General features: G+C 38.6%; 1 protein-coding gene across 1 annotated transcript in view; it reads left to right on the top strand.

The window, feature by feature from the left end:
• Window positions 1–5,967: 5,967 nt before the first annotated feature.
• Window positions 5,968–20,606, top strand: part of nisch (nischarin) — a 76,068-nt gene continuing 61,429 nt past the window's right edge. The window contains 3 exon segments of the mRNA XM_028825381.2: window positions 5,968–6,416; window positions 12,597–12,680; window positions 15,764–15,946. Coding sequence (XP_028681214.2) covers window positions 6,333–6,416; window positions 12,597–12,680; window positions 15,764–15,946 — 351 coding nt within the window. The 5' untranslated portion in view covers window positions 5,968–6,332.

Here is a 20,606-nt window from a genome sequence, read left to right as displayed (position 1 = left end):
CCCAAAACAACTTAGTGAAACGTCACCAGAGTCACATGGGCACCAGCAGCTTGTACCTGATGTGGCCTGTAAAAGCAGATGATTGTGTGAACCTCTGTCACACCAGTTCACTCCTCCTACTGCTTAAAATTGGAACTGGTAAGTTATGTGATCTTTGCATTTTGGATAATTAAAAATACCATATTTCAAACTAGGACACTTCAACAACGTAGGTTGTTCCAAATTATCCATTTGACACATATAAATGAAAGACCTGTGTGTGTATGGAACAGTCCGCTCTGCTCATCCTCAACCACAGCCACTAGATGGTGCATGCATGCACTTTTAAATGTTTTTGACGCTTGCATGCACTTCACTTCTCGTTCGATCCAAGCAGACAGACTCAACTTTGTGATACATGCACATTGTATGTTCACAAAACGAGTTACCATACATCAGCTTGTTTTTAGTCCTGAAGACCACACACAGCTAGTATATTTATAATATAGAATGTCTATCTGTTTGCATGCATGTATATTCCCTATACCATTCTACACCCTTTGCCCAATCAGGACCAAATTCTACATAGTTGCTCTCTAGGACCATACAGAGAGACAAGATAGACTACTTTGAAACCCAAAATGTCTACCCTGGGGGTCCCAGTGTTTTTTGTTTTGTTTTTTTTTTCCCTTTGTGCTACAGTTTGCACACCAGTACCACCTGCTGGCTCAGAGCAAGTGAAACATCTGAACAGACTAGTAGTCAAAATGACCAGAGCTTATAATGACTTACCCTGACGATGCTGTGTGCTCCTTCTATCTACTGCAATACAAAAAAGAGCATTGTGTGCTTTTGCAGGGGGGGCTGATGGGTGAGGCTTGATTGCGATTGGAAGTGTATTGCAGCACAAAGGAAAATCAAAGGGTGGGTGCTTAACTCCTGACTTTAAACACTACAAACTGTTCATCTTGAACTAAGGGGTCAAGTCAGATATGACAGTGTTTATGGTTAAAACCCAGCAAGGAGTTGCCGCAATTCTGGAATCCAATAGGGCCCAAAAAGAACAAATTCTCAAATCAGGAGACCAAAGACATTGATAGAGAAGCAGTGTGGATGATGGATGGGACAGATAGCAATAACATCAGAGTCACCATTTAAAGAAACACAAACATTTGTTTTCTATCTTTTATCTATTCTACAAATATACTCGGGCAATGCGGGGTACTTAGGTTATCAAATATAGGCAGCAATGGAGTCCTAGATCCTTGAGAAAGGGACCAGGATAGTTCCTAAATGCATCGGACAGCTAGTCTGTTTACAGCAGCATGAGCTCAAGCGCGTGCAGAAGGAACTCTGAGTCCAGCTCAGGGCGGCGAAGGAGCAATACAGGAGAAAGCTGGAGCAGAAGTTGCAGAATAACAGCATGAAGGAAGTGTGGGATGGGATGAAGATCATCACTGGCTGCAGCTCGAAGCGGGGTGCCAACATCGAGAGACATGGAGAGAGCAAACCAGTTGAACAACTTCTTTAACAGGTTTGACCACCCTAACCCACTCTCACCTCGGAGTACTGCACCCTCCACCCATCCTGCTGCTGATACCACCATAGGAGAGAGTTTCCCCCCACCCACAATTACAGCAGCCCAGGTAAGCAGAGAGCTGTGGAGACTTCGTGCCAGCAAAGCAGTGAGTCCAGATGGAGTATTGCCACGACTGATGAAGGAAGGCACGTTGGAGCTGGGGAGTCCTCTGCAGCGCATCTTCAACCTGAGCCTGGAACAAGGGAGAGTCCCGAGGCTTTGGAAAATATCTTGCATCACCCCAGTCCCAAAGGTATCACATCCTAGTGAGCTGAATGACTTCCGGCCTGTTGCTGTGACGTCACATGTGATGAAGACCATGGAGCGGCGGCTGCTTCACCACCTGAGGCCATAGGTCCACCATGCCCTCGACCCTCTGCAGTTCGCATACCAGGAGAAGATGGGAGCGGAGGATGCCATCATCTATATGTTACACTGATCTCTCTCCCACTTGGACAGAGGCAGTGGTGCTGTAAGAATTATGTTTCTGGACTTCTCTAGCGCCTTCATCACCATCCAACCTCTACTCCTTAGGGACAAGCTGACAGAGATGGGAGTAGATTCATGCCTGGTGGCATGGATCGTGGACTATCTTACAGACAGACCTCAGTATGTGCATCTCGGGAACTGCAGGTCTGACATTGTGGTCAGCAACACAGGAGCGCTGCAGGGGACTGTACTTTCTCCGGTCCTGTTCAGCCTATATACATCGGACTTCCAATACAACTCAGAGTCCTGCCACGTGCAAAAGTTCGCTGATGACACTGCTGTCGTGGGCTGCATCAGGAGTGGGCAGGAGGAGGAGGAGTATAGGATCCTAATCAAGAACTTTGTTAAATGGTGTGACTCAAACCACCTACACCTGAACACCAGCAAAACCAAGGAGCTGGTGGTGGATTTTAGGAGACCCAGGCCCCTCCAGGACCCCGTTATTGTCAGAGGTGACTGTGTGCAGAGGGTGCAGACCTATAAATACCTGGGAGTGCAGATGGATGATAAATTGGACTGGACTGCCAATACTGATGCTCTGTACAAGAGAGGACAGAACCGACTATATTTCCTTAGAAGGCTGGAATCCTTCAACATCTGCAATAAGATGCTGCAGATGTTCTATCAGTCGGTTGTGGCGAGTGCCCTCTTCTAACCAGTGGTGTTCTGGGGAGGCAGCATTAAGAAGAGGGACGCTTCACGCCTGGACAAACTGGTGAGGAAGGCAGGCTCTATTGTAGGCATGGAGCTGGACAGTTTGACATCTGTGGTGGAGCGACGGGCGCTCAGCAGGCTCCTGTCAATAATGGAGAATCCACTGCATCCACTAAACAGTGTCATCTCCAGACAGAGGAGCAGCTTCAGCGACAGACTGCCGTCACTGTCCTGCTCCACTGACAGACTGAGGAGATCGTTCCTCCCCCACATTATGCGACTCTTCAATTCCACCCAGGGCGGGTAAACGTTAACATTACACAAAGTTATTGTCTGTCTGTATACTTGCATTGTTATCACTCTTTAATTTAATATTGTTTTTATCATTATGCTGCTGCTGGAGTATGTGAATTTCCCCTTGGGATTAATAAAGTATCTATCTATCTATCTATCTATCTATCTATCTATCTATCTATCTATCTATCTATCTATCTATCTATCTATCTATCTATCTATCTATCTATCTATCTATCTATCTATCTATCTATCTATCTATCTCTTCCCTATAGGCTGTGGGGTTTTGGTATATAAAAATCTTCTCTTCTTGGAATCTAGTACTTGGGTTCAGACATTTAATGTTTTTCTACAGCCATGGATTGCATTAGTCATAGGTTGATTGAGGGAAATTGATGCTGGTGCCTTAGGCCTTTTTGCATTGCAGTACTGGTGAGTCATGTATTGAGACATTTCACCTTGGGGTAAATAATAATAATAATAATAATAATTCATTACATTTATATAGCGCTTTTCTCAGTACTCAAAGCGCTATCCACACAGGGAGGAACCGGGAAGCGAACCCACAATCTTCCACAGTCTCCTTACTGCAAAGCAGCAGCACTACCATTGCACCATCTGTGAGGACACCAGAGGGTACCAGTATTCAGTCCTCTTATTCTTTGCCTGTGTAAGGTTAATAGTTTTGGTGTATAAATCATTTAATTGCATACTGGAATTGGAAAAAAACTGTGAATTATGCGACTATTAGTATATACTGTAAAAGTTTTAAAATTTGATGGTTGGTGCAGTTTTGGGGAGGACCAAGGACAATATCTTTGGCCTGATTGTTGATCTTGGGATCTGGTTGTGGAACACTGGATCATCCCCACATCCTTACATGACTATTTGAGGAGTCATACATGTCTAAATAGGGTGGTGCAGTTATTAGTGTTGCTGCATTAAAAATCCTGGGTTTGATTCTTGTGTCAGTAGTTGTTCATATGGAGATTACTTATCTCCATGTCTAAGTGGAGTTTTCTCCAGATTCTCCATGTTTCCTCCCATATTTTTAAAAACAACTCTGTTAGGTTAACTGGAAACTTCAAACCGGCCTTATGTGGGTCTGTGCATATGTGGTCGCTTAAACAGATTGGCACCCGTGGGCCTTGGACCAGCCTTGGGCACAGTGTTTCCAGACAAGGCTCTGGTTCCACATGACCCGGAATTGGATTAAGTGGGTTTAAGTACTGTTATTTTATATAATTTTATTATTTTGTAAGTATCTGATTGTAGATCTGAGGAAGTCTTATGACCAGATATATTTTATAGGAGGTTCTGCATGGGGTGCAGGGCCACTGTTTTGAATCTGTCTAAGGAGAACACAGGCCTCTACCAAGGATCTATGTTTTCTCCGGTGTTGAGGGTTACCCTGTAAGTAAAGCAAGGAGATGAGAACGCTTAGTAGAAGGCTTATGGGCAGGAAAAAAGAGATGGAAGATATATACATGCAAAGACAGTGAGAAACAGGAATTAAGGAGACATTTCTTTGTGTTTTGGGAGGAGGAAAAGTGAGCAAGCCACATTCTTGAACAAACATGTCTAGGAAGCAGAGGAGGCCTCAGGGGTGTGCGGGGCCTAGGGCTGACCAACCCCATGCGGGGCAGTTATGTCAAATGCTGTTACCGGTATGTGTGGACTGTATAAACTTGTGCGCAAATTTAATAAAAATAATGTTAACATACACCGGAGTTTCTCATTACAGTATTCAACTAAATTTTTGCAAGATAACATGCAGAATTTATCAAAACTAGAGAATATAACTTGACAAATCCGCTCACACGGGACATGCAGACCTAAAAAATGGGACCCCTTAGGCATGGGGCCTGGGGCAGTCGCCCCACTTGACACCCCTAAACACCGCTCTTGCTAGGAAGACCCAGAAAGGTTGGAGATTTAATACTAGGTGTTCTCCTTTGATCTCCCTCCCTTCTTGAATAGGATTCAATACAAGAAACTGTTTTTATATATTTTGGACTGTGGAGCTTATTGTGAATTGGGGAGATACAAAAAGGATTTGCTTTCCCATCACATCCTTTTGTAGGACAAAGTGGGACCTGCTCATTTTGTTAGATTTTTAGTGGCACACAATATGTGTTACAAGGACTGAAGTAGTGGGGAACAGCTTGTCCCCCACCTGTATTTTAATGCGAACACTAAAATTAATGGCTGATTTTGCAGCTGTAGCAACTTTTGGTCTGCTTGCACTTTGAGGAAATCTCATGTGAATGCTGGTAATCAAAAATGAGCTGACATGCCTGCAAAGATTCTGACAGAAAAAGGTCACCCAAAAGGAGATTCATTTTGAGCTTGAAGCTGCAAACTGAACTCAGGATGACTCTGACTGACTAAATAACAAACTGTGAGCATGGGAAAGGTGCTATATAAATAAAATTTATTATTATTAAATAACAAACAAGTAAGAAGAAACTGCAAATGTAACTGTAAGGGACTTGGATCCAGTCGTTAAGAGGTGACATACTAGGTTGGATACATTTCTCCGTTTACTTTTTAATTATTCCTTTTTTGTCCTAATCTTGAGTATGTATACTTATGATAACACTAGTTGTCAGTTGTTGTGTCTTTGTTTGTTTTCTTCTATATGTGTAACAGTGCCTTAAGCTTAATACTTTCATGCTGAAAACATACTACTCCTCTAGGATAATAAAGTTTACCTAAACTAACCTAAGTAGTCGTCTAGTTTGTTTCTGTGTATTAATTCACATGTAAAATTAATTAGATACGTTTGGTTTTCTATGTATTACTTCACAGGTAAAAATGAATTAGAGACTTTTGGAAAGTGAACTGCTCTTGAGATGTCTGAAGATCGCTTTAAGAAAGTTGCAATAACTGACGGTTTAAAAGCATCACATGTAGCAGGGGGAGGAATACTCATGCGGGTGTTGACACATACACAACCACGTACAATTGATTGTCTGTTTAGGAAGCATTTCACATCCTAGTATTTGTGCGGGCGGTCGGGTTAAATGGTTTAAGGGAAGCACGCGCCCTTCCTCACGGGGAATATGAGCGGATCTGGACTCGCTCTGCTCTTGTCTACTGGCAGATGCTATGAATAAAGATTAGAGATTTGAATCTCCTCACTCACAGCTGGAAACGGAGGCGACGACGACGAGTAGGAAAACACAAACAAAAATGGAGGCTGGCGGCAGGGTTTGCGTGTCAACCGGCCAAAAATGATCTGCCTGTCCAAACGGACAGACTCCGTAGCCTTTTCACTGTCGGTCCTCTGTATTTTCAGCCCTTTACCAGTGCATTCGAAGCCAAAGACACTGGCATGGAACCTGCCCTTTCCCCCGAGGAGCCCAGTGAGCAGAAGAGGGTGCACATCCGAGGGTCCGAGTTGGTAGAAAACTACACGGTAAGCGGCGTACGCGCAGGGCAGAGCTGGCAAGTGGTCGGGCAGGAATGACGTGACGGCTGGGAAAGGCAGAGTCTGCACGAGTGGCATTGGAGACGGGCAGACCTGGCTTGTCTAGGTCTTTTAAAAATTCTGATTGCCATCGGTGTCTGGGGGAAAAGGGTCGAACTCGAACCCAAACAAGGAAAGGAGAGCCAGCGTGGAAGCAAACAGGGTAGGAACTCGGGATTGGGTTTGTGTAGAGCTGGGCACCAGATCGTAAAGGCTGGCATAGTACGGGTGACAGCAGAGCAGGTTAAGTGTTAACCACAACACGATCCAGACTGATTCAAATTCTGTAGTTTGTGTCCGTGCAGGAGGACACCGCTTAGCATTAGGAAGAGCCGGGCCGTCACGAGTGGAACCCAAGCGGCGACGACAAAAACACGTCGAAGGGGCTCACTGAACAGGTGGGAAGTAAGCGCTTACTGCTTCGGACAGCCGTCACATGAGAGGGGGCATGGTTTGAATTAGTTACTGCTGTCGTGTCGTATGGTAATCAGTCCCAAATGAAGGGCTAGCACCAAGAATAAGGAGGGAGGAAGTAAAGGAGGCACCGAAAAGACTGAAGTGGGAGTATATACAGTATGTTGTTGGATCTATAAACCGGAGAGAATTCCAGAAGAGGTTGTACTTATTTATGAGGAGAAGGGAGATACTTAGGGCTGTGGAATCAATGGAGGGGTAAAGCTGTTGTGTCACACAGAGAAAATTTGGAAAAGGTTATAGAGAGGAGTTTAGTTTTATGATAGGGAGAGGATCAAGAGATACAGTCTTTGCATTGAGACAGCTTACAGAGAAGCACTGAGAAAATAGAAAGTTTTACATATGATGTTTATTGTTGAAGCCTTATGATAGAGTGCCATATCAAGAGGTCTGGAGGTTCAGGAGAGAAAGAGGAGGACCAGAGAATAATTGACGATTGTCCAGAATATGTTTGAGGGAGTGAGGACACCGGTTCATAGCAGTCTTGAGGTAACAGACAAGATTCTGGTTAGAGTAGGACTGCACCAGGGATCTCCTTTAAGTTCTTACCTCTTTGATCTGGTTATAGATGTGTTGACTCATTGGATAAAAGACCAATTAATCTTCCGGTGCATGCATTTTGCTGTTGACATTTTGTTGTGTAGCACCACAAAAGAAGAGGTGGAGAGGGATTTGGAAGAATGTAGAAGGGCTTTGCAAGATGAAGTATTGAAGATAAACAGGAAGATGACTGAATATTTGAGGTTTAATGATAGATAAATAGATAGATACTTTATTAATCCCAAGGGGAAATTCACAATGATGGTCAAGATTCAAAAGCCTGAATTGAAGAGAGTGGATAAGTTTGAATGTTTAGGTTCAGTAGTAGCCCAAGATGAAGACTTTGAAGCAGAATAACACACAGAGTTCATTGTGAATGGAACAAGTGGGAGAAGGTATCAGGAGTATTGTATGTAGGACAAAAAGTAATGCTAATATTTTCAAGACAGTAGTAAGTCCAGCAATGATTTATGGAGCTAGGGCATGGGCAGTAAAGGGAGTGCAGCAGAGGAAATTGGTTGTGGCAGAAATGAGAATGTTGAAATGGATGTGTGGAATTAGGAAAAAACAAAGGACAGAATAGGAACTGAGACTCTAAAAGGTACAACACAAGTGGTAGAGCAATCTAAGAAAAACTACAGGAAAATAGGTTGAAGTGGCAAAACTGATAGAGGATGTTCTCTTTCTGGTAATTATTGGTGTCTAATGGCACTGCTCATGTGGGGTTTGCAGACTACCTTAGGTGCAGGACCTGTGGTGTCAGCTTTGCTAGTTCATCATCTCCTATATTCCCTGTTACCTGTGGAGTACTACATGGGCCTGTTATGGGACCAGTTATTTTTACTTTTGTATACGCTTCAACTTTGTAATGTTCTTAATACAGATAACATCTTTTATCACTGTTACGCAGATGATACTCAAATCTATGTGTCTCAGAAACGGATAAAGATACTCTTACTGCTCTCTTTAGCTGCCTTCAAGATATCAAAAGTTGGTTGGCATCAGACTTTGTTCAACTATATGAAAAAAATGGAGGTTATTCTTTTTGGTCTTTGATCCTCTGTTAATAATTTCAACAGCATTCTTGGTCCACTAACTTTTAACACACGCTCTTGAGTTAAAAATCTTGGTAGTACCTTGGACTCAGGCATCAAACATGATAAACAAATAAATGATATGGTCAAAAGTAGCTTTTTCAGTTTAGGGCAAACAATTTCTATTATTTAATGATTTTGAAAAGCTTATTCTTGCTTTTGCTTCATCCTGTTTAGACTATTAAAATTCATTCTATACGGGTGTTTGACAGTCATCTCTGTCCAGTAATTCAAAATGCTTCTGCCAGGGTCTTGACTGGCACTAAAAAAATACATTTTCCCCCTGTTAGCTTTTCTTCATTGGATCCCTGTGAAATACAGGGTGGATTTTAAGATTTTATTGTTTGTGTGCAAACCCTTTCATGGGTCTCTGCGTCTCATTGTTGCTGATCTTCCTCTGTCCCTACTCATTCACGGGGTCTCTCAGATCCTGTAATCAGGCGTTGCTGTATGTTCTGTGTACTCACTTGAAGCTGTGGGGTGAATGTGCCTGTTGTGGGTCACTGGCTTTGGAACAGCATACCCCTCTTAATAAGAGTGGCTCCCACAATTGATTATTTTTAATCATATTTAAAAACGTACTTTTATTCACTTGCGAAAATTTACCTTAAATTTGTAGTTTAAACTCTGCTGTTTTATTTTTTAAGTGTATATTTATTTTTATGGCTGTTAACAGTCAGGTATTGCTGTTAGCTGTCTGTTACTTTTTATCCTTTTATTTTAATGTACAGTATAGTCTTTTTTTATTCCCTTGTTTGTTTATTTATTTATTTTTGTTGTAAAGTGGTCAACTTTTAATTGTTTTAAAAGTGTTATATAAATACATTTGACTTGAGAAAACGTTTTAGTTGTACGTCTGTAAAAATTACTTGGGGGGGGGGGGGGGGGATACCTGTATTGCATGTTATACTGTATGTGCTGCTTGTGGAAAAAACTACCCAGCTTGTTGGTTGTAATTTATGTATCTTATTTATCTGAACTTTTTGGCATTTTAACAAATCATCTCAGTCATAGGTTCTATTTGTCATAGGCAAATAGTATGTCAGAATTCTTATTTAGATATACACTGTATACATTTGTTGAAAAAATGATTACATGTGATAGGCTTGGTATTACTAGATAGCAGTCATACAGCAATGAAGCTTTATTTGTTCATGGTTATACTGCTTGGAAGTGAAAGCTTTTTAAAGCTACTCGTGGGTGTTTGATGCTACAATACCATATTTAAGACAATAGAGGAGAAAACAGATAAATGGTGCCAGGAATGTTTGTCATTCCACCCTACAAACTAGTGCAGTATTTTGCGCAGGCAGTTGCATGAACTGGTATGATAGATCCTGTTATTATTTTTTAAGCAGATGTCACTATAGCTTTTTTTATTCCATGCCTATGGTGACCAGATTTTCATGTGTGGCATAATATATATAATGTGCGTGCGTGTGTGTGTGTGTGTGTGTTATTCATGCCTATGCATAATGTTAATTCTCATTTATTTAATGCTTGCTTTGTCTCGTCATCATCATCATCGAGTGATAAGGGCAAAGGAAAACATTTTCACAAGTAAAGACATATGCTTCAACATAGTGCTTAAGGTGTGAACACAGTTTCAGGTACTTTTTTTTTTTTTTTTTTTTTAGCAGCTTCTTGGACCTCTTCACGATGTGTTAAATTTAACAAAATGTCTTAATCTAAGGGGGGTGGGGGGTGTTTTGATATACAGTGCATCCAGAAAGTATTCACAGCGCATCACTTTTTCCACCTTTTGTTATGTTACAGCCTTATTCCAAAATGGATTAAATTCTTTTTTTTCCCTCAGAATTCTGCACACAACACCCCATAATGACAACGTGAAAAAAAATTTACTTGGTTTTTTTGCAAATTTATTAAAAATAAAAAAAACTGAGAAATCACATGTGCATAAGTATTCACAGCCTTTTTCTCAATACTTTGTCGATGTACCTTTGGCAGCAATTACAGCCTGCAGTCAACAGATCAGGAGTTTTCTTTAAATTCCTCTGCTTGATAAAATTACCTCCGAGTCTTTTGTCATAAGACTGACAAACTCCTTAATTAAGATCAGTGTCACTGTCCAGAGGCTCCAGTGTTCTCGGAGTTTAAGCCAACATTGAACATCCTTAGCATAGTGTAGTCATGTCAGAATATTTGGTGTCTTTGATAACTTTGGCAACTGATATAGCACCTCAGAACAGACTGCAACAGTTCAGTGTTGTGTTCATTTTTGTTATACATTTTTTTAAAAGTGAATGTTTTTTTCTCATTTTATTATTATATTATTTGCTGTGATAGTGACATCTCCTTGATTACCTTTTGTATTCCATTTTGAGATGGTTGCTGTCATTTTCTGACTGTTTTGTGCTGCTGCTGTCATGTTATATAGTCACTATTCCCATAGACAATCATGTGATGAGGAGGTTACATGATAGTGTGTCAGCTTTTTTAGATGGCGGTATGCAGCATCTAGGATTACATTACAAAAAAAGTGTTAGAGTTAGGACTTTTGGCATTAAATCTGTTTGTTGACTTCGAACATGTTTTTGCCTTTTTGATATGGTGTATCAATTTTGTTTTGGTTTTCTGATTTTTAATCTTGTAGCCTGTCCCCATGCAAAAATGTTGCCTTTCACTTTATGCTTCATTCCATCTTCTGGTTATTTACTAGTTATCAAAATAAAAATCTCAACATCCAGTTCTTCTCAGGTGTTCTGAATGCAGACATGTCCTGATAGCATTAATATGTCATTTTCCACTCAAGTTATCAACAATAGCCTGCACTGTAATTTGTTAGTAGACAAGGTCCTAGGGTTGGGCGTTTGGTTTAAGAACATTCGCCAGCATTTCTTATAAGGACTGTGGACTTAACTAACAGTAACAATGTATTTGTACAAATCTATACTCCTGTATTGTTAATATTTAATAATTTTGTCCCGTTAAAAGGGCAAGTGAAGAAATGGGGCAAGGGGAGTGTTTCTGGTAGTAAATATAGGCAAAAGACATTAACTGCCAGTGCTGAGCAATACAACATATTTTACTTGCATTTTGTCTTAGAATTCCAAGAGAATTTCTTAAATTGGATTAATTATTAAAGCACATATATAATTCCTTTGTGTGTATTACAAAATATTTTTGTGTGTTATTCTATGTCATAATTTAACTATTGTCATAAATTGCACAGCACTTTGGGCTTCTAAATTAAAGTGCTGAACTTGTAAAAGTCACTGTAAATTAATTCAATGAATGAGTATTGGTTACTGTCATAACTTCATTCAGGCTCTCCATGTGTCTGCTAGCTTTTACCGTGGATTTTCCAATATTCTTCACATCTTGGGCATGTTAGGTTATTTGACATTTCTAAATTAGCTCAATGTATACTCATTAATCATTGTGCCAGAGAGTGGCAACGTGTTTTGTGTTGAGTAGGACTTGCAAGTAAGAATTCTGCTCTACTCTGTACATGTGACAATGAAGATCCCACTTAAGTTCATGTAGGTATGTACATGATTGTGCTGTATGGGCTGATATCCCACCTAGGGTATGTTCCTGTCTTGATTCTGATTCTATTAGGATAGGTTACTGCTGACTATAATACAGTAGTTGATTCTGAAAATGAATAAATTAATGTTGGTGTTCCTTGTCCATCGTGCTTGTGACAAAGAATGGAGAAAGTGAACGAGACAAAAAAAAGTATCGTCAAAATTATTTGGAATCAAACAAGAAAACAACATAAAATTCTCATCCAGAGATCCAGAGAATATCCTGGCATTATCAGACACAAGATGGGAGCCAGTCTATCACTGGGCATACTTGCATGCACTCACTCAAGTGCTAATTTAGAATACTCCGTTCACATGGTATGTGTCTCTTTAGAAATTTGGGTTGGGGGGACCCAAGCAGATACAGGAAGAGCTTGTAAACTCCACTTGGACAGAATGTATTATTATAGTACTTCATTTTAGAAGTGTAACTTTATGTATTCAGACATGTTTCTATTTTCTTTATTTAGGTTTACATTATAGAAGTAGAGGTTGGCAAACATCGGTGGACAGTCAAACACCGATACAGTGATTTTCATGATCTACATGAAAAGGCAAGTTTTTTTAAGGATGCTTTTATGCTAAATTTTGAATCTCTTGATATGATATCAGTTTTGTAGAACTCTAATGCTAGGAAATGGCTTATTGGTGACAATCACTAGAATCAGAGTCTGGAAAATATGGTCACCAGTCCTAGCACTGTGAGCTCGGTGTAACAGAGGGGCTTATGTGCCACCAGGCTATGTTTATTATGGACATGCACATGGAGGGAAGGAAGACCAAAAAGACTTGCTAAAGGGCTCTAACACAACACTCTTCTTGGAAACTCTCTTCTCTTCTTGGGAACTCTTCTCTTATTCAGTAATAAATAAAAATCATCAAAATCTAAGTAAAAATATAATAAAATGTGGCAAAACCTCTGAAGTCTGACAATGTTGTTTATGGTTAAAGTTTGGTCAAAGGAAATGAAAGGCCCTTCAAAATTGATTTCATTGGTAGCCACATATTTCATAAACAAACTGCGGATTTTAAATTGAACATGAAAAGGTATTCAGTGTATTTTTATTTTGTATGCTTTTGTAAATAAATTAGTGGATTCATTTGACAGAAAGCTGTGCAAAAAGACTGTAAAACAGAAAAATAATAAAGTTTTTTTGTTGGTGAAAGGTAAATATTTTTACAGTGTAGCTCTTTTATCTACAGCTGGTTATCTTTGTGTGTAAATTGGTTTTTATTAAATTTAAGGAGACTGTGGAAGATTGTGGGTTCACTTCCCTGTTCCTCCCTGTCTGGATAGCGCTTTGAGTACTGAGAAAAGCGCTATATAAATGTAATGAATTATTATTATTAAATGTTTAATTTAAATTTTGCACATTTGTGCCTTGGCAGCCATTTTACAACATGCTTTTATCAGAATAATTGAAAGCTTTACATTTCCTTGTGAAAAGGTCTTTAGAAAATGTGAGGCTCAGAAAGGTAACGTGGTGGCTTAGATGAAAAAAGATGGAGACACTGCGGGGTGTGATTTAGAGAAACAGCTTGTGATATCTGTATCTGAACTATGAATTGTTTGTGCTAGTTAGGGATTTTCTACCTCAAATGCTGTTTATTAACACAAAGTTTCTCCTTAATGCATCTGGTAATGCACCATCTTTGGCTAGGTGTTAATCATTGGCCTTGTAGTCATAACCTCTTATCTTAAGCCACATATTCTGGCCACTCCAGGGAAAACGGAAGTCAAATGTTTAATTTGTCACCATGAGTTGGCTCACATGGCTGAGGTTATCTGTCATTTTCAAAAAAAGTTTCTGTCTTGACATGTAGGGATGTGGAGTCTGAACTGATCATTTAGAAAAACATGGCCCAAATGATGTTTGGGGCAGGTCGTAGTGTTAAGTTTAGGTCTACAATACAGTACTGTATTTCTCTTATAGAGGTCACTGGTAGTAGTTGAGAAGCTAAACATTTGCAAGGCTAAAGAAGTAGATGAGATCTGTCCAGAAATTCTGAAAACACTTATGAAAGGCATTCTGAATACTTCACACTCTGCAGTTGCATTAATAAAAGATAAAATACCACTTCCTGTTAGCGGAAATAGCCCAAAAGTTGATATAAATATACGTTTTGTACCTAATACTTGTATGTAAAATTTGGTTGACCTAAGTGAAAGCGTACTCAAGTTATCTTGTTTACATACATGCGCGCGCACACAGACACAGACATAATTCCAAAAACGGTATTTTCGGACTTAGACGTCTAAAACATCGAGATTCATCAAAATCTCGAAATGGAATATTTGGAGGATTCCAATACTTTCCCTATACTTTGTATATGAGAAAGTGAAAATGCACATTTCATTCGGAACCTGGAAAAGCCTTAGGTAGTAAGTTTCTTTTAGGTCCTGTTTGTAAATTTATTGGACAGGGAATTTAGGCACCGCTAACTACTGATGAATTTCTCTTTTGATTATGCTTTCTTGTTGATCTTAATTAAGTGAAATCTCAATTGGGAACTGTAGCAGTTTGTGGCACAGTTTGAAATGTTCAGGATGAAACTCTACCTGGAAATCTGAGTTGATTGCTCTTTCCAAGAAATGAGTGACTCAGCCTCTGAGGCTGATCAGGGTGCAGCTGCTTTCAGTGATAAAGTTTAAATACCACAAGATCTTGTTATAAGTAAAGTTAGTGGAGATTGTGAGATTAGTGCCATGTTATATTTGCTGTACCAGACATTGGTAATAAAGCAGAAACTACATTCTTGATAACTGTGAGTCTTTTGTGGGTTTTCATTGGGCTTAACTCACTTGTGGCAGAACCAGGGACAGACTGGAACAATTCTGTCTCTTAGATGGCATGAAAATGTGGTATCTCTTGTCATTTGTGATATCTAAGAGTTGAACTTTGACACCATTTAAGACATTAAATTTGCAATGTAGTGTATAAAATAAAAGTGACTGAATTGTAAAGCAAAGTGTGAAAAATACAATTGCTTCCTTATTATCACTCTTACTTCCCATTGATGGTGACGTTCTCAAACAGCTTCTAGTATCCTGAATTTATACTGGATTCTTACTGGATCTCCTCTTTGCTGGATAGAGAAAACTAGGCAACGCAAAATCTTCTAACATTCAGTAAAGGGAAACATTTATTTCATGTGCTTTTCATAGAATTGTAAATCAGTGTGTTTTCTATAAAGTTATTTTTTCCTATAAGGGACACTGTTTACAAGATCTATAGTATTTTGATTTTTTCAATAAGCATCTGTTGTCATATAAATAAATGTTTTCCTTGCCTGAAAAGATAAAAAGCTCAGAGACATCTGCCATTCTTTTAAAATTTCAGGAATGTGCTTTTACACCATTTTTACTAAGTAAGGTCACATGCTTTAAGTTGTCAAGAAATTAGTTCTGCATGTTGTAGTCTGTCCTACATAAGAAGGAAGATATAATTCATGGCAGCAAAGTATCATTCTTATTTTAACAACTGTCAATGAGAGACTTATTCACCGTCATTGTGCCCTATATATGTATTATCTTGTGATTTTCAGTCCCTGAAAATGCTGCATTTCATTTTTAAACAATTGTACTGACTGTAACATTAAATATTAACTATGCAATTTTTGTTTTCTTCTTATATAGCTCACAGTTGAAAGAAAGATAGACAAAAATCTTCTACCACCAAAGAAAATTATTGGCAAAAATTCCAAAAGTCTGGTTGAAAAACGAGAAAAAGAACTTGAAGTTTATCTCCAGACCTTATTGGCTAAATTTCCATTGGCTGCACCTAAAGTCTTATCATATTTTCTACATTTCCATCTGTATGTAAGTAGAATTTTTCACCTCTGCTGCTTTTAATCTTCTAAATGGATTCTTTCTAAATTATGTTGCTTTACTCTTTTTTTTTTTTTTTTTTGTATTTCTCTTAATTCTTATTTTATTTGTGAACTTAAGAATCATTTACTACAAAAGCAAACTAACTAGAGCATGTCACCTGATGCTTAGATTATAACCAGATAGGAAGATAAAAGACTTGATTTAGAATGTATTAAACATCGTAGGGTATCCAGTTAAACAATATGTATCTTTGCGTGTGAGTGGTGATGTGGAGCATTAATAATTATTTCTAAGTTACTGTTGTCAATGCTTTGGTAGTTTTTTAGCACCTGGATTTGTGTATTTGGAAGACACAGCATACTTAACATTTTTGTTGATAAAGCATCATTTTAAACTATATTCATTCATCTATCCTTTACCTGATCCAACTTAAATGTACAAAATAATCTATTTTACCTTTCAGTATAAATAGTTTTTACCCCTTATAGATGCAATAGGTATTTTTATGATTTTTGCAAGACCCTAGATAGAGGATTTTATTACTCAAATGATGCATGCCACTGAGATTTAACATGCCATTTCACTGCTACTCTGTAACGAAACAAGTCAACGAGTCATCACAAAATAAACTCTGCTGGGACCCCACAAAGTGTTTGTCTTGGTTGCACATTAAGAGGATGTGGTTAATTGCGTGCTTACTTTTAACGCTTCAGATGAGCTGTAGTTTGAGATATTGTCACAGCATTTTATGCCTGCTTGAATTCAACAGGAAGAGAAACATTTGAACAAGGTTAGTGGCTTAAATGAGTCATTCCCCAGTGAGAAACCTGTGTTACATTTGACCTTATTTTTGATCATTTTTTTTTTCCAGTTGGTCTTGCAGTAAAAAAAAAAAAATGACCTTCAAGAATACAGTCAGTAGTGAACTAACAGCTTATTTGGCTTAGATTTCCTTTCAGTTGAAAATGTGTTTCTTTGTCATGATTCTAAATATTGTATAGACCAAATTGCTAGCATAATATATAAACTAAAAATCTGATTAAAATAAAGGTTCAATTTTGAAATAAAATTTTTATTTATACCAGTAGATTCATATACTGTACCATGTTTTTTTTTCTTCTTAAATAACTATATGTCATTTTTTCTATAAGTTATTCGTGCTTTGTTGTGGCGGATACGAAACTGAAATACTAAGATCCCCATTCACAGTTGGCTTTTAACTGAGGTCGCAGTTCATCAATGTTATCATTTTCAAGTGTCCTTTTCCCCTTTCTCATTTTAGCATACTTGTGTTTTAATATACTTTAAACATACTTGCCAATAAGTAAACAGTAAATATTGGGGGCAAAAGTAGAAATGTGTATTTACTTAAGAAGTACTTAAAATTGACTCTGCAAACACCACGTCACTCGCTTTCATCTCTGCTACAGTACACATGCACCTCCGAGCCACGTTGACTTTTCATTATTCTTTTCGGTTTCGGCTGCATTTCTATATATAATCCACCAAGTCATCCAAGAAATCAAATTGAGAGACTGAGTGAGGAGTCTGAGTGTCTGGGCTTGCGAGTGTCCTGATAAAAAACAAGATCCAGGCCTTTAATGACCTCTTGGGCACAGCCATCAGTAGTGTGTCTGTTTGCGGAGAGAGTGTGTACCTTGTTGAGAGGTTGACTTACCTTGACAGTGACATTCATGTCTTTGGTGACTCTTCCTATGAAGTCAGTAGACGGATTGGGAGAGCATGGGGGGTCATGAGGTCACTGGAAAGGGTTTTTTTTTTATTCTTCTTAAACAGTGCCCTCCAAGCACCACAGCCACTATAAACAGGTAAATACACAAGCACAAACACAAATATTCTCTCTTTTCTCCTCCACACCTCCCAACAAGCTCTCCACCCAACTCTGGCCTGCCTGCTGGGTTCACAGCAGTCCTTTATATAGGGTCCAACCCAGAAGTGCTAATTGCTGTTCTGTCCACGTGACTTGTCAGTACTTCCGGATCAGATGGAGAATTAAAATTTTCTTCAGCCCGGAGGTACTTCTGGATTTCCATCCTTGTGACTCACTAGTACTTCCAGGAAATGCGGGAAGTACGACTCTCCAGGTCTTATCACAGCACCCCCTGGCGGCAACCACAGCATCCAACAAGGCTGAGATACCGAACTCCAAGTCCTAGGATGCCCTGTGGGAATCCGGGTCACCTCTGTACTCCAGGGAAGCTGCCATCTAGCGTCTCGGGGGAGGCCGTGTCCTAAAAAAGTTGCCTTCCCAAATCCTTCCATATCAGGGGTGTCCTGGCTGGGTTGAGCTGCCGGCTGTTTCTTACAGTATTTTAAGCTTCAGGCAACAACCCCCTACATCGCTTACTGAAAAGTGCAAAGTTATTTATAATGTTTGTAGTGTTTGTTTTTTTTTTTTCATTTTACATTTGTTTCTTGTATAATTATACAGCATCAATTCAAAAGAAAAAATATACACCTGTATTTCTTAGAAAACATAATGAAATGAGGTAAAAAACATGACAAAAATAGCAAAAGGCTTCTTGGGTCTCTGCCACTTCTGTGCTGGTAGAGCAGCACTTGTTCTTGGCTACCAGTGAAGATAAACAGGCTGTACACATGGCTTTTGCCAGACCATCTAGATATCCAAAAACACATCTCCCTAAGAACTTGCACTCCCATATTTATATAAAGCCATATCTATTGAGTTTTATACTTTGCATCGAAAATTGATGAATGAAATGAAAACACCAAAGAGCTTACAATTTCAATGGCATGTAAACATCATACTAGTAGTTGTGTTTAAGACAAAAACAAATTCAGCAAAGTAAGTATGTTATCAAAAATTTAAAAAGTTATTTTTAGCTGCCTGTTTGAATCAAGTGATTGATCATTTCATGTGTGCATATTCTCCCTGCCCCGTGACCCTGTGTTCGGATTCAGCGGGTTGGAAAATGGATGGATGGATATTCTCCCTGTGTTTTCCTACAGATATTCAGATTTTCCTCTCACATTCACCAAGACGTACTGTATATGTAAACTGGTGATTGCATACTGTCTCGGTGTGCATTGAGTGTGTGCATGTGAGTGGGCCCTACAATTGTCTGGTGCCCTATCCTGATCTAATCTTCTTGCTCTCAAACCTGTGTCTTCCTGTCCTGGGTCAATTTTGCTGGGATAGGCTGGAGCCCTCTCAACCTTGAATTGGATTAAGTGGGTTTGGGAAGATCATGCTGTTTTGACTGCTAAAACTCATGTGAACCCTAAACAGTTATCCCCTTACCAAACATTCATGAAAAACGTACTCTTTCATTCACCATGTTATTTTTTTACAAATAAGCTCAAATTCCCCCCCATTTTCTCATTTCATCTTAATTGTACTTAGATCATTTCTTAAAGGTTGTTTAAGACAATTGAATTTTCACTTCTCTTTTTTTAAAAGAATTCAGGAAAACCCCATTAATTCTGGGAAGTGTGTTAATTTTGTTTAGTGTCACTTGTAGCAGTTACTATGAAATGCATCATCTACAATAATTGATAATTTCTGAGGTCTGCCAGAAAGGATTTCTTTCAGCCAGACTCATTTATGATATAAGAGACATTAAGTTATTAGCAAGTTTGGTTATTTCTTATGGATACCTCATGTTGCTGTTTTAATTATGATGATTGCTTTTATGCTTAAAATATTGGTATTATGAGTTTTGAAGCTTGTAATATGAAAAATGTAACTTACATTTTAATTGTTATAAATGAGGTTGGTTTTATGTAAATATTATCCTTTAATATCTTTTGAAAACTTTTGCCAGGTGCCCATTTTTAAGAATACCGTAAGATCTAGGGTGGCAAAAACTATTGATGATGAATTATTCTGATTGATATTACAGTGATTGATTAATTGGCTTAGCTGAAAATTATGGCTTGTAACTGAGAAATGATGAGACATAATTTGACACTGTAAAGTAACTATACCTTTATTGAAGAAAATATAAGAAACACAAACTAATAATTCATTAACAAGTTCCTTACTGCATTGTCTTTTAGTAATACATGTCAGGAAAAATAATGTTTTGTTTTTTTTTTGTACAAAAATAAAGTTAAAAGTAATTTCTAAGTTAAATACTAAAAAAAATTCAAATAATTATTGGGTTGAACTGCATCTCTGCTGACTTTAAGCTACAAAACCATTGACTGGAAACTTGTGGTATTTTGCAGTCAATACATTTTTGTTATTGTTATTGTTCAGAAACCTGTTTTAGTTTGATAGGATATGGTGAGCTTCAGTGATTTTTTTGATGAAACTAAACCATTGTGACCAACTGCTCTGGCCATCTGAATTGCTATTAGCTTAGTTTATTAGAGCACTGTCAATGCAAGCGAATACTATGTATTTGTATTTGTCAATTATAAATAAAATATACCTTCACATTTGTTTGCTTAGTAATGAAAAGTTTGTGATACGAATTTGCTTATATGAACCTTTTCTGTAAAAATTTTATATGCTAAGCGACTTCATTTCCTGGTCCTTTGGTTACCTTAGTTCTGTGACTAACCGTAGGGTGGGGATGAGGAGCGAGAGGCTTGTTTTGTTTACTGTGGTATGGACTTGCTTCCACACCAGCATGTTTCCTTTTCAGATGATCAAGCTTTA

The sequence above is a fragment of the Erpetoichthys calabaricus genome, chromosome 18 (assembly GCF_900747795.2).
Source record: "Erpetoichthys calabaricus chromosome 18, fErpCal1.3, whole genome shotgun sequence".
NCBI lineage: Eukaryota > Metazoa > Chordata > Cladistia > Polypteriformes > Polypteridae > Erpetoichthys > Erpetoichthys calabaricus.
Note: the sequence above shows the minus strand (reverse complement) of the source record. Positions and strands in the feature narration are given on the sequence as shown.